The sequence below is a fragment of the Odocoileus virginianus genome, chromosome 7 (genome assembly GCF_023699985.2).
Source record: "Odocoileus virginianus isolate 20LAN1187 ecotype Illinois chromosome 7, Ovbor_1.2, whole genome shotgun sequence".
Classification (NCBI taxonomy): Eukaryota; Metazoa; Chordata; class Mammalia; order Artiodactyla; family Cervidae; genus Odocoileus; species Odocoileus virginianus.
In genome coordinates this window covers 8,535,346-8,549,536 of record NC_069680.1, presented here as the reverse complement: position 1 = coordinate 8,549,536, position 14,191 = coordinate 8,535,346, and the positions used below count along the sequence as shown (strand labels likewise).

The 14,191-nt window shown below is 38.6% G+C and overlaps 1 protein-coding gene across 1 annotated transcript in view; it reads right to left on the bottom strand.

Annotated features, from left to right (window-relative positions):
- SORCS3 (sortilin related VPS10 domain containing receptor 3) overlaps positions 1-14,191 on the bottom strand; it is a 605,369-nt gene that overhangs the window by 285,439 nt on the left and 305,739 nt on the right. The window contains exon 4 of the mRNA XM_070470143.1: positions 2,601-2,759. Coding sequence (XP_070326244.1) covers positions 2,601-2,759 — 159 coding nt within the window. The remainder of the gene's footprint in view (positions 1-2,600; positions 2,760-14,191) is intronic.

Here is a 14,191-nt window from a genome sequence, read left to right as displayed (position 1 = left end):
ACACCCTTTCATAGCTTTGGAAGTTGGAAGGCTTGGATCTCTTTCACCGCCAACCTGGCCCTGACCAGCAAAAGGTAGCCAGGTTTCCCAGGGGATTCACAAGCTGCCAGCCAACATCTCAATGAACACAAGATTATGTGCACTCTCAATTTCTAGACACAATTTTGTTCTATCCAGAAGGTATTTCCTTAATTCTCCAGCAGTGCCTTTATTGAGTGAGAGCTCCTGGCAAGTTTCCTGCAGCTTTGGGGTAGCAATTTGGAAGGTAGAGCAATTGGATATTGTCCTTTTAAAATATCATTCAATTAGGTCTTTTGTAATACATACAACGTAAAGAGATAGCCTTACAGATTCTAAAGAAATTGCTAGTGCATTTCATCAAAGGCACAATAATGGAAACATCGATTCTCTCCTCACCACAAACATCTCCCTTTGATGCTGCAGTTACCTTAATACAAGCACTTTTCATTTTCTTTGGAAGAAGCCCGTGCCTCAATGCATGCATGTCAGAGAAGGCTGCAGTCTGAAACGAGACATTTGTATATCAATCTCGGCTACCCTTGCATCTTCATTTGCTGCTCCAGAGCATCCCTTTCCTTGACTCTAAACCAATAAATTACTCCCAAATAAAGAAAAACTCTGCTGTAACCTGAATGCCTGGATGATGTTTTATGGCATCTCTACAAATGTTGCCGGGGGCATCATCGGCTTTCTCACACCATTTATTTAAAAGAGTGGCAGGGCACCAGTTAGAAACTTTATGGGCCTAAAGAACATTCAGCCACTTCACACAAAAGATGTCAACAAGAAAGAGAGCTTAAGGAAGAATGCACCTGGAAATGTTCAGTGTGGTTAGGAAAATCCATCAGTGTACACTGCCACATTTGCAAATATTTTCACCAGGTGAAAAAGCAACCACCAAGTCAGAAACTATCTTGAACGCATTATATCTGTAAGGGTACTTCACAACCAATGCTGTAGATGTTCTCAGTGCTGTGGAGCTGGAGAAAAGGAATACTTCTATATTGCATTTGGTTTATCAGCCTCTTGGCATGAGATGTCCGCTGCCTAGCTTGTCTAACCTAGCTTGTCTCTGCCTAAATAAAAACATGGTTTAAGAGTTCTGAGTTTCACCTAAATAAATTATCAGACAGCCATTTAATAACATCTAAATGATTTATTTTTTTCAACATATCTTCAGAATTCCTGGCTTTACTAAGCATTTAAACAGACATTTGACTATCTGACATTAGGCTAAGTCTTTCACACAATATCCACCTGATGCCATGAAAGAAATGTATTTGCAATGGTTTTTGCTCTGCAAATGTCATGTGGGTGTCCTTAGGGAATTGCATTTAGCACCTGATGCCCACCCTGAGGCTCTGTTAATGAGAGGTATAAAGGTTATGTTGAAATTATTGTTTAAAGGTGCTGACACCTCATACACACACACTCACATTTACTAATTACAGATTCAAACATATAGTGAGGAGCAACTGTTTCAGGACTTGAGAGAACAGAGACAAGAAGCTATTTCAATAGCATTATTCTGTAGACAACTCTACGTAAGATAGTACTCATAAGTATCCATTCCCTTTCACTGATTGATTCCACAACATTGTGACATAATAGTTTGGCATCACACACTGTACCAAGGTCCTGGAAAAAGTAGGAAATACAAAGAACAAACTAAATTCTCTTTTCATAGATATAAATTGATCAACTATAAAGGGCTCATTACCATAGCAATGCATCCATCCACTAACTCATTTGCTTAACAAATATTTGTGCTGTGCTTAGTAGCTCAGTTGTGTATGATTCTTTGCGATCCCATGGACTGTAGCTCTCCAGGCTCCTCTGTCCATGGGGATTCTCCAGGCAAGAATAATGGAGTGGGTTTCCATGCCCTCCTCCAGGGCTCTTCCCAACTCAGGGATCAAACCCAGGTCTCCCGCATTGCAGGCTGATTCTTTACCATCTGAGCTCCCAAGGAAGTCCAAACTTTCAAATATAACAAATATTTACTGATCATTATTAAATGGCAGGCACTATCCTAGAGACTGATGCTACAACAGTGAGTGAAAGTAGACACAACCCTGCTGTCCTCCCTTTGCTAAACTGAGAACAATGGTATATTCCAATTCAAGTCAGCATGGTGTGATAGGATAGGCCTAGACTTGAAGTCTGACAATAAGCTTCCAAGTTCTGGCTCCTCTAGCTACCAGGTGAGTGGTTTTGAACAAGTACCTTGGCTTTTCAGCACTTATGCTTACTTCAGTCTCCATAAAATTATTTTGAATACACATTTCCCATTTATAGCACAGGGTTTGTTTGAAAGGTTAAATGAATAAAATCACACACAAAAAATCTTAAACTTATGAAATGACAAATGGCATTGTCATTAATGAAATATACCCACCTGCATATTTTGATATTAAAGACTAAAAAGGAAAGTTAGATGCTGCAGACATAATCAGTGTAGTCAGAACAATGCAATGTCATTGAATACCCTTGTATATATGGACTGAGTAAATAGGCAAGTGCTTTTCATGGGGTGGTACCTGGGTGACAGGATGTAAATGAAAGCAGTATTTGTTCACCTTTTGATCCAGACTGTAGGCCAGTACCCAGTCCTCTTGCTTGGGGTGAAAGAGCAGACTCTGGATGTAGAAGGTGAGCCGGTATTTCTGATAGGTTGCCCCTTCATCTGAGCTGATCAATATGCTGCTCTCTATCTCAGGATCACTAAGAAGCATGATCTAAAGAAAGGAAAGAGAAGAAAATATAGACAGAGTCAGTAGCAGAGAATAAATACAAGAAATTAAAGCATAAAGTCATTTCTACTTATATATCACAGCACAGAAAAGGGCATCTGGGTCTCTAGATGAAATACTGGTATTTTTTTTCCTGATTCAGTCCTTTATCGGTGAATTGAGCTAAAATACTGTGCAAGGTTAGGTCTGCATACAAATGAGGCTTCATTTTTCTGATGTCCATCTTCTAAATACTTTCATTTTTGATATTTATACTTGTATGTATTGGAAGTTTATTCTTATGGTCCTCTGTCCCTTGACCTTGGGACCATCACACCTCTGTCTTTTCGTCTTTCCTCTGTCAATTCTCCACATCACTCTCCATCATTCTCTTGCTCTTAAGTCATGAAAAAGATCCCACTGTTTTGTTCCTTCTGAACAGTTTTAGAGATTTAATTGATTTAGGTGGTTTCATGATCCCTTTGCTCCTGTTGATTTCCAAAGCACATATCCCTGAAGGCCATTTTGGACTGACGCTCAAGAAAGTCTGTCCTTCCCAAGTTGAATGCACAGGGTGGTATAGTGAACAGACACTGGCATCTGAGACAGCAAGTCCAGGTCTCAACACTTCTCTGCATACTGTCACCTTGGAGCATTACTTAACTTCTAGAGGCCTCAGTTTCCTTAACAATAACTGAGTCTGATGATACCAGAACTGGCTTTGAATGCTTGGCATAATGCATATTCTTGACAAGTGACAGCTATGGTTACTATCGACCTCTCAGGAGTCAAAAGTCTTCTACTCATAGGACCTCAGTGGCACTGGTCTCACTAAATGTGTGAGTGACTTTTCAGTATTTAAATCCAATAGACACTCAGACTATCTTTCCCTTAGTTAAACTCCTTGCAGTCTTTGTGGCCACCGACAATTCCATCCTTCTGGAAGCATTTTATTCCAGGGGCTTCTGTAACACTATACTTGTCTTGGTTTTCCTTTCTACCTCTTTTGAATACTCAGCTTTCTCTGATTATCCTTATAGTATAACCATTCCTCAACCCTCAGTTTTGACCTTCTTCTCTTTTCACTAGATACATTGTTCCTCGGTGACCTCTTCCACTCTCATTTTTATTTTTTCGTTACCACTTTTCTGGGGAAAATTCATAAATTAAAAGTTAATCTAAGGTCTCCTCTCAGTTTCAGACTTGAACACTAAGAGTTCTGGCACTTTCTTCAGGTTGACTATCCCACAACACCTAAAACTCAGCATGCCACAGGATACTTCATCCAAGCCCTCGTCTCCACCCCGAGTGTTTCCTAGTGCAGTGAGTGTTTCCACCAGCCACCCATGTGATGCCAAATGCCCGAGGTTCATCCCCAACTCTGCTTTCACCTCCTATAATTATGAGTCTCTAAGCTCTGCATATTTTACCTACTAATTAACTCTAAAATCAGATCCATTCTCTCCCTGCCCATTGTGGTTGTGTTAGTCCAAAATGTGACCATTTCTGTATTGGATTCCTATAAGATACCACTAGTCCCTCTCACAGATTCAACCAGTATTCCTCCAATTCACTTTGTATACTGTGGCCAGAATAATCTAAAACCATTCAATGACTTATCTTTGATTTCCCTATATCCTAAAATTCTTAAAATGGGTTGACATACCTGCCCCGTGTGTATGTGTATCATTCCATCATTAGCACAGCTCTTCTGACCTTTATCATCTAGCTCAATCTAACTTCCTTGAATTCCTAATGTTTGTTAAGTGACTTAATGAGCAAATGAGTTCATTTCCTCTTGTAATTTGTCCTGTCTTGGGCTGTACTGCCACTAGTTGTTAGGGTTACAGCCACACACAGTCTGCACCATGGGGTCCAAAGTACCAAGTAAAGTCAAAGAAGCATTTCCATATGCTTCTAAAATGAAACTCCTGAACAGTAGAGTTTTAAAAATTTACCAATAGTATATATCAGTATTAAAAAGTAAGCTTTACACAAATTCAATGCCTTTAACTGCTAAGATTCATAGTCATTTTCCTTTTTTGTTCCTTTATAACTTCCAAGACAAGCTTACTTTCTTTTTCTCAAATATTTGCTTTGGCTTCATTGAAATAAGTTATTACTAGTTATCAGCAAATTTTTGAGAAATAGATGCAGTATAGGCAGTCTAGTTTCTTTTCTTTTTTTTTTTCAATGTGTGAATAACCTAGGATGAAAGTTCTTAGATAGAATAACTGTAGACAGAATAACTGTCTTCTCCCTTGGCACTGTGAAGGGTAAGGACTACTGGGAAAAGTACCCCTGCTGACCTTGAAAAAACCTCAGAGGATGCATCCATGCTCCTTGAAGATTGTGAGGACAAATATACTGGGAAAGGATGAGGCTTTCATAACTACTCTCCCTCACCAAGTACTGATGGGCTACATAACAGGCAATGAAATCATTTCTCCCCTGGTGCAGAGAAATTAAACTGCTTCTTTTATGCAGGTATAAAGAAGTTTCATGCCTATGATTTTAATTAGAAGATAAGACCAACATCATAAACGAAATTTATTTTATATACCATGAGTTACAATAGGGTTACCATCAAACATCTAGCGCAATGTACTCTTCTTCTAGCCCTGTTTCTTCCTGCACACACACTCCATACTTGCATATACAAAGCACATTAATCTGCATACAACACAAATGTTACAGGTATGTGTACACACATATGCTTACATGTACACCTCTGTGGCACATTTATGCATACACATGTACAGAAAAGCAATTATATATAAGGTGTATTGACATTGTGAGTTGGTTTTAGGGGACCCTTTTTGGCAAGAGTACATTTTTATTGCAATCTTTCTCTGAAATCCTTTTATACACTTTGATATCACTGGCAGTATCTATATTCAATCTAGTGTCTGAGAAGAATGGAAGGAGGGATGTAGAAACCTACATGTTTTAGATTTCTCACCTATGCTGGGTACTTTATAGGATATTTTCTCGAAACCTCAAACAAATTATGTGATGTATCATTATTTGTGTTTTACAGGTAAGGAAACAGGCTCAGAGGAGGAAAGTAACTTGCCTATTACCCCCTCTAACAGATTCAGATATCACCACCTTGAGTCACATACACACATATTAATACTAATGCTTTGCTACACCTTGAAAAGCACTTTGTCATCTTTACCAAGGGACAAGGGGAAGTCAAAGAAGCAGCTTTTTATTCTTCTTTTAAGCATCTCTAAACTGGCTCAGTGGCAAAGAATCCGCCTGCAATGAAAGAGATGAGGGTTCAATTCCTGGGTCAGGAAGATCCCCTGGAGAAGGGAATGGCAACCTACTCCAGCATTCTTGCCTGGGAAATCCCATGGACAGAGAAACCTGGTGGGCCACAGTCCATGGGGTCACAAAAAAGCTGGACATGACTTTGTAACTAAACAACAACAAGAAATCTACACACAAAAAAAGCAGTTTCAAAAAAGCCCCTTTCCTCCTCTGACTCATTCAACTTTGGTCAAGAGGACATGAAGAATTAAGTGAATAAGAACCCAAAGGGACAATAGAATGTTAGTCCTTGAAAAGAAAAAGTAAAAAAAGAAAAAGAAAAAGAGGGAACCATAATACTAACATAAATGGAATCAGAAAGCAAAGCCTCAGTAGAAGTTAAGCCTCAAAGTAAAATATATATATCTTGTATGACTCTACATAATGACTTCTATACCTACATATATAATGAAAATCACTCCATGTCCACACAAATTGTTACTGGGAAGCAGGGATTTCGAAGGTAAAGAAAAGCCTAAAAGGACAAAGCAGGTAAACTAAGTGAGAAAAGCAGATAAAGCAAGAAAAGAAGCAGTAAGTACTCTGTCAACATAGAGAGTGCACACATTTCCTTAAAATGTTTAAAATGAGGTTGTTACCAAAAACATTATACTCACATTAAATATCGTCTGTGGACTAAATTTGTGATATAGGTATGTGACTCTTGGCATAGTTATGAGAGTTTCATCCTACAAAGAAATTTACAACCCTTGCCTTTGAATCCATAACTGTAGGTATATATGTAGAAAGCCTATGGCAATACAGGTTCAGACATCTGTGAATTCTGTATTTATGTGATTTTGATAGAATGAGCAGGAAAGAGTTCCCAATGGAGATTTGTTTGTTTTATTTGGCTTTTGCTTCAGTTAGGCTTTGATTCTTTATCCAGCTTGTCCAGATACAAGATATGCATTGGGTAAATACATATGCTGGAAGAGAAGGGGGTCTTAAAACAGAGTTATCAATGCCTTAGGCTCTGGGGCAGCTGTCCTGGGTTCACATCTCCAGTCTGCTACTTTATGTGTAAACGTGAGATATTACCCAGTTTTTCCAATCAGTTACCTCATCTAAGAAAAATACTGTTAATAATCATGTTTAACTCACCATGCTATTGAAAGGATTAAATGAAATAATGACCAAAGAGCTTAGCATAGGGCCACAACTGCTAAATAAACATGAATGTTTATCTATAAATTACCCAGAATAAGAACATAACTAAAGGCAGAAGTGATGCCAAACAGGTTGGAGATTTACGGATTATTTGCCTCTGTCACGACTCCCCTCATTCCAGAATTTTGTTGATAAAAACCTAAGGGGTGGGTGGTGGGGGTAAAGAGGAAATGGTGTTCAATGAGCATAAAGTTTTAGGCCTGTAAGATAATCAAGTTCTAGAGATCTGTTGAGCAGCATTGTACCTGTAGTTAACAATACTGCATTGCACAATTGGAAGAGTTTGATAAGAGTATAAATCTCACATTGTGCATTATCACAATTTTTAAAAAATGTGAAAGGATGGGGGAAAACAAAACTACATTCTACACTTATTTTACATGCATTTTACATTCCTGGCAACATTTTAAGAAAAGCACACTCTATTAGCAAATATAAAACACCACCAAAATGAACACCAACCAGTAGGTAATTGTCAACTCACTAAATATAACTGTACTCTGAATGACCACTCTCATCTCTTCAGTGGGAGGCTCTGGCCCATGAAGGAATGAAACATACCTTAGGGGTAAGAACATAACTAAACATTCCTTGGGAGTAAGAACCTCACAAAACCTATCTCTTTGAATTGAACTATTCCCTGTACATGGGTTGTCCGTCCCTCAGATTAGAGATGGACAAGTTTTAGAGTTTATCAATATACATATGGGCCTTTTATCTTTTAGTAGGAAATTCCTGGTAAAGTTGAATAACGGTGGCCTTAATTTTAATGCTGGGTTGCAAATTACAAGGGACACAGGTGGAAGTCTTGAATCAGGCAGAGATTTTGCTTCACTAACTTAGAATTTCAAAAGCCTATAAAGCTTGTTTGTGTTTAAATCAATCAAAATCAGTACTGGAAATGTCAAAATCCGCCCCAGAAATCTTTCTAAAATGCCTACCTTCCTGCTGCTGGGTAAGTCTTAAGGCACTCAAATTAAAAAATTAATGAATATGTTACTTTATTCAGTTGCCATTCTCCTGTGTATGGTCTACAAAATGGGATGAAAGCTATAGGTTTCTCAGCCTCTCACTCTGCCAGAGTTTCCAGAAATGCAAAGGAAACAAATTGTAGTTCAATGCTTTGAAAACAGTCTCTGAATAGGAGTAAGCAGACTTCCTCTGAACAGAAAAGGAGAAATGCTGTAATTTACTGTATAATTGAGTCCTAATGGGAGACTCTTAAGAGCTCAGTAAGAAATAACAATAATATCAATACAAGCTCACAAAGAGTATAAGACACATTCTTTAGGCTGACCCCTAAACCTACTGACATAATCGATATGTTGTTGAATATTGGTTTACACCCAAATAGAGCCTGTTACAGATAAGGCTCTTAATCACAATATAACAATATATTACCAGTATTCACCCCCACCACCATCTATCTATTTACCTCTCTAACATTTCCTCTTATAGCAGAGGTTATAGCTGGTAGGGAAAGGGGTTGCCCCCAGGGGATATTCAACAATGCATGGAAATATTTTTTTCCTATTGAACCATAATTAACATACAATATTATATTAGTTTCACATTTACAACTTGGTGATTTATATTTTTATACATTCTGAAATTGCTTCAGTAAGACCAGATACCAACCTGTTACCATACGAAGCTATTAGAATATTACTGACAGCGTTCCTTATGTGTACTTCACCTCCTCCATAACTTATTATTTTATAGCTGGAACTTTGTACCTCTGATCCCCTTCACTTATTTCTCCATTCCCCATCCATGGAGACATTTTAATTGTTACAACTGCGGGGTAGGGGAGAAAGTAACTGGCATTTAGTGGGTAGAGGCCAGATATGCTGCCAAATAATTACAATGCACAGGACAACACCGGACAACCAATAATTATCTGGGACAAAACGTCAATAGTGCTGCTATTGAGAACTTGCTACCATATTTGTGCATTCATAATGTATGTATATATATGTGAGTGTATGTATATATATATGTGAGTGTATATATATACATACACACATATGCACACATATATTATATATACCTATTTAGGGGAAAATATGTAAACTACATATACATTCTTCAGATAGAACATCAATGCATATTTATGCTTATGTGCATGTCCCTTTCACTCGTTACCATTTATACATGCCATTCTCTTTGCCAAGATTAGACTCCCCACCTTTTCAGCCTTACCCATTATATTAAGTATATTTCTACTTATCCTCCAGAAATTAACTCAAGCATCACCAGTAAAGCAACAATAATTGAGGCCAATCAGGAAAAAATATATAAAAATAACAAAATCAACAACAATAAAAAAATAAATCAACTAAAAAATGAGCAAAGGACTTCAATAAACATTTTCCCCAAAGAAATACAAAACATATTTTCGATGAGGATTTAAGGAAATTGGAACCCTTGTGCATTGTTGATGGGAATTTAAAATAGTGTAACTGCTCTGGAAAACAGTATCATAGTTCCTCAAAAAATAAAAAATGAAATTACATATGACCCAGCCATTTCCCTTCTGGATATACAGCCTAAAGAACTGAAGGCAAGATCTTGGAGAGGTATTTGTACACCCATGTTCATAATATCATTATTAACCACAGCCAAAATGTGGAAGCAACCCGTGTCTACTGATGGAAGAATAAACAAAATGCAGTATATACCTACATTGAAATATTATTAAGTCTTAAATAGGAAGGGGATCCTGACACATACTACAATGTGGATTACATGTAAAGACATTATGTTAAATGGAATAAACCAGTCATAAAAAGACAAATACTATATGATTTCCACTAGAGTAATTACACTAGTCAAATTCATAAAGAGAGAAAGTAGAAAAATTACAGCCAGGAGTTGGGGGAAAACAGAAAATAAGGAGTTGTTTAGTGGGCATAGTTTTACAGATGGAAAGCATTCTGGAGACTGACTGCACAACAATGTGAATGTGCTTAACAATTCTGAAATGCACATTTAAAAATAGTTATGTTAAACTATGTGTTATGTGTATTTTACCACAGTTTAAAACACAAAGTTAGATATGAAATGAGATGAAACAATGCGTTGAGAAAACTTGAAAACTAATCAGAATGAATAAACACTATTCATTCAACCATTATTTACAGAGTCTTTACTTTATGCCAGGCTCTACTATAAGGTCCAGGATAACAGCAGTAATCAAACCAAGTGAAAACCCTGCCCTCAGAAAGCTTGCATTCAAGTGAGGGAAGAACAGAAAATAAGTAAATAAATAAGTAAAATATACAGCTTATCAGATGGTAATGAGTACTTTAGAGTAAAATAAATCAGGAAAGGAGACAGGAAGTGCTGAAGTTGGGGTGGGGGGGTCTGAAGCATGAAGCGTGAAGAGCAGGGTCAGGAAAAGCCTCACTGAGAAGGTGACATTTCAGAAAGGATGCAGGAGTCCAGAGAGCTAGAGCAGAACAAAGGCGGCAGAGTGCTGAACGTGGGGGGCAGGAAGTGATACCAGCATCCTGGCTTTATCCCAGTGATGTGGAAAGCATTGGTGGGCTTCCAGCTAGGCACTGGAGCCTACAGCTTGTATTTTGATCCTTTCACTATGGCTGAAAAGAGCATTGTGAGAGGCAGGGAACAGCAAGGAAAAGAATCAGAGAGACCAGTAGGAGGCCATTGAAACAATCCAAGTGGGAGAGACTGTCAACACAGGGCCATCTCAGTTACTGAGATGTGGTCCATCTGTGGGTATAAAGGAAAAGTCAAAAGGGTCCTCTTACAGACGAGCTGTGGGGAGTAGAGAGAAACTGAAGAGTGCATTAGAAAGCTTTATACCTGTATGTTCATCTCTGTGTTGCTTATCATGATCAAAAATCAGAAATAACTCAAATGATCAGGCAGATTTTTGGTCTGAACAAGTGGGAAAACAGAACTGGCCTTTATGAGACAGGAAAGCTCATGGGAGGAGCAGATTGCAGGCTATAGAAATAAGGAGTATGATTTTGAAAAGGCGAGGTTTCAGATGCCTAATAGCCATCCAAAGGGGCTGAGGAGTGGACAGTAGATATACAAGGCTTATTTTCAGGAGGTGAGCTGGCCTGAAGATAAGAATTTAGGAGACATCAGTGTTGGAACAGCATTTAAAAATATGAATCTGGAGATCAAGGAGACATGATAAAGATACAAAAGAGCCTGAGAACTGGGTTCTAGCATGCCACGGAAGAGTCAAAGAGATAAGGAGGGGCCAGAAATGGAGTGTGTGAAAGAGGAGAACCCAGAGTGTGTTGTGTCCTCAAAACCTTGAAACCAAGGGAAGAAAGTATATCTGAAAAGAGAGTTGTTCAACTATGTCAAATGTAGCTGACAGTTCAGTGGGATGAAATCTGGAGAACTGACCACTGAATCTAGCAATGTGGGGGATGCTGGTGACCATGGCAAAGGCAGAGGAGTGAAGCAGGCAGTCAGTGTTGACGCAAGTATAAATTGGCATGACTGTGCTGAAAAGCAATGTGGCAGTAGGGAATAGGACTCATAAATATTCATAATTTTGACCCTATAATTTCTCTTCTAGGAATCTATCCAAGGAAACCATCAGGGACCCAATAAAAGGCTTATGCACCTGTGTGTTCATCTCAGTGTTATTTATAACATAAAGCATTGGAAACAATGCAAATATGTGATAGAATAATTAAAGTAGGCTAAATCCATTCAATGGAATATTATGCAGCTATTAAGTATAATTCAAATAGCTTTATGACATGTGAAAAATAATCATATGTGGAAGCAGTGCAGAAAAAGCAGGCTGAAAACATATGAGGCATAATCTCAAATTCGTTAAAAATGGTTTCTATCTCATGCCCATATATATGCACAAAAGAACTGGAAGGAAAAACTCACTGCATGTTTAACAGTAGTTATTCTTGTACGGCATGATCATGAGTAATTTTTTTCCTTACACTTTCCTATTTTTTCTCCTAATATTCTGCAATGAGCAGATATTACCTTTATAATGATGAACTGTTTCTTTCTATGCCCCCCTCCATACATAGATATTCATACACACACACACACACACATACACTCACACATTCACTCTTTCCCATTAACCTTTTCAAGAATCCCAACAGAGTTATGCTACCCATTGTCTGCCCTTGGAAAAACTGAGAACCTTGGACAAATATGTGTCCATACTGTGACCACTGTTCTGAGGGCAGAACAGGCCTGGGGAAGTTCAGGTGGAGAGGGTACCTCACTGTAGAAGCAACAAGAGCACCTCCCAGCTCAGAGAGTTGATCTCCTCTCTGGAGCAGGAAGCCCTGGTATCCGCCCCCACCCATGCTCTAAACCATCCACCTGCTTTGCACTGCATGATGGCTGCCCCCCAGCACAGCTCTGATCTTGACCCTGGCATTTCCTCACCATAAGAAATTCCAGTCCCCTCAACAGGTCATGAATATCAAGTCTGGCACCCAGACATCGTGTAAGTGGTTTCCTGTGCTGTTCTCAAGCTCGATCTCTACAACATAGCCACAAACCCTACCCAAGAATTCCCTAAAAGTTTTTTTGTTTGTTTCCCAATCACTATGCCCAATCCTCTAACATTCCTGTCTTTGCTAGTGTTCTTCTCTGACCTAGAAAGACCAGCATCCTCCCTCATCCATACCTTCCTTCCAGGCCCATTTTAACTCTCTCCCTTCCATGAAGTTTCTCCAATGCTTCAGCAGAATGATCTCTACCTTCCACCAACTCCACTGGCAAATTCATTGTCACAGTGAGCTATGGCTTCATGTTTAAAATATGTGTAAAGCTATAAATATATTCATATATTTTGACTTAGTTAAATTTTGTTTCACTTGTATTCATCATACTGTGCCATCTGAATGTTAAGTTCCTGAAAGACAAAGAATATCACTGATATCACATGCCCTGGTCCTTCTGGGGTTCAGGGAAGCACATACTCAATAAATATCTGATGTGTGGTGAGTGAAGGTCACTCAAGGATTTCTAAGTTTGCTTGACCAAATGTTTACTACATTGGATTTGTGGTTCACCAGTGCCCTGGCCAGAGAAGCTGGCTCCATCTCAGTAAAAGCAGTCAGCAAATCTTTACAGAGAGCACTGTCCACTGTCAGCCCACTCTGCACCAGCCGCACCTGCGGCAATGATTTCTCAGGGCAGTAGTCTGTCACTCTGGTTCCTCTTGTCAAAGTCTAATGCAGATCAGTTAATAAACTGATGGCCATGTTAGTTAATAAACTGATGACCATGTTATTTTTCCGCAAGATGTTTAATTCCAGTATTTTTAAGAAAGCAATTCTATCCCTGGAAGAGAAGGAAAAAGAAGTTTCACACACAAAAAAAAAAAACCTGGAATCTGTAAGATAGAGTTAGAAGTCATTTCATTCCTTTTGTCAAACTGTGTTTAGTGTTTTGTTATGGTTTGAGGGTCTTTGGTTTGCTTGTTTGGTCTTTCTCCATCTTAGGAACACTGAAGAAAGATGCAAAACCAGACATGCACACCTGAGATCAGACGGAGGGTGCTGAGACATAGGTTAGAAGGCAAAGGATTTGGTACAATGTTTACAGCCATCAATCATAACCAGGTGTATTGGCAAAGATCTTGAGAAATATCAAACTAGCTGAATTAACATCATCCACATTAGTTATTGTTTCAAGCATCCAACTTGCTACTGTGCACATCTGGGACCACAGTGGAGCCCCAGAGTTAAGAATCACTGTTCAAATCCTAAAATCAGAAAGGCAATGTCTATATGAAGAGATAAAGAAAAAATGCTCACCAGCCTGCATTTTATCTACCATCTACCACAAAACAAATCTAATGTATAAGCATCTTGTTGAAGCCATGGGTGAGGAAGATTCTGAAAATATTCTAATGCACAAGGGGTGGTAAATGGAAATTAATTGCAGAGTACTCATTATGACTAATTTAAAAATTG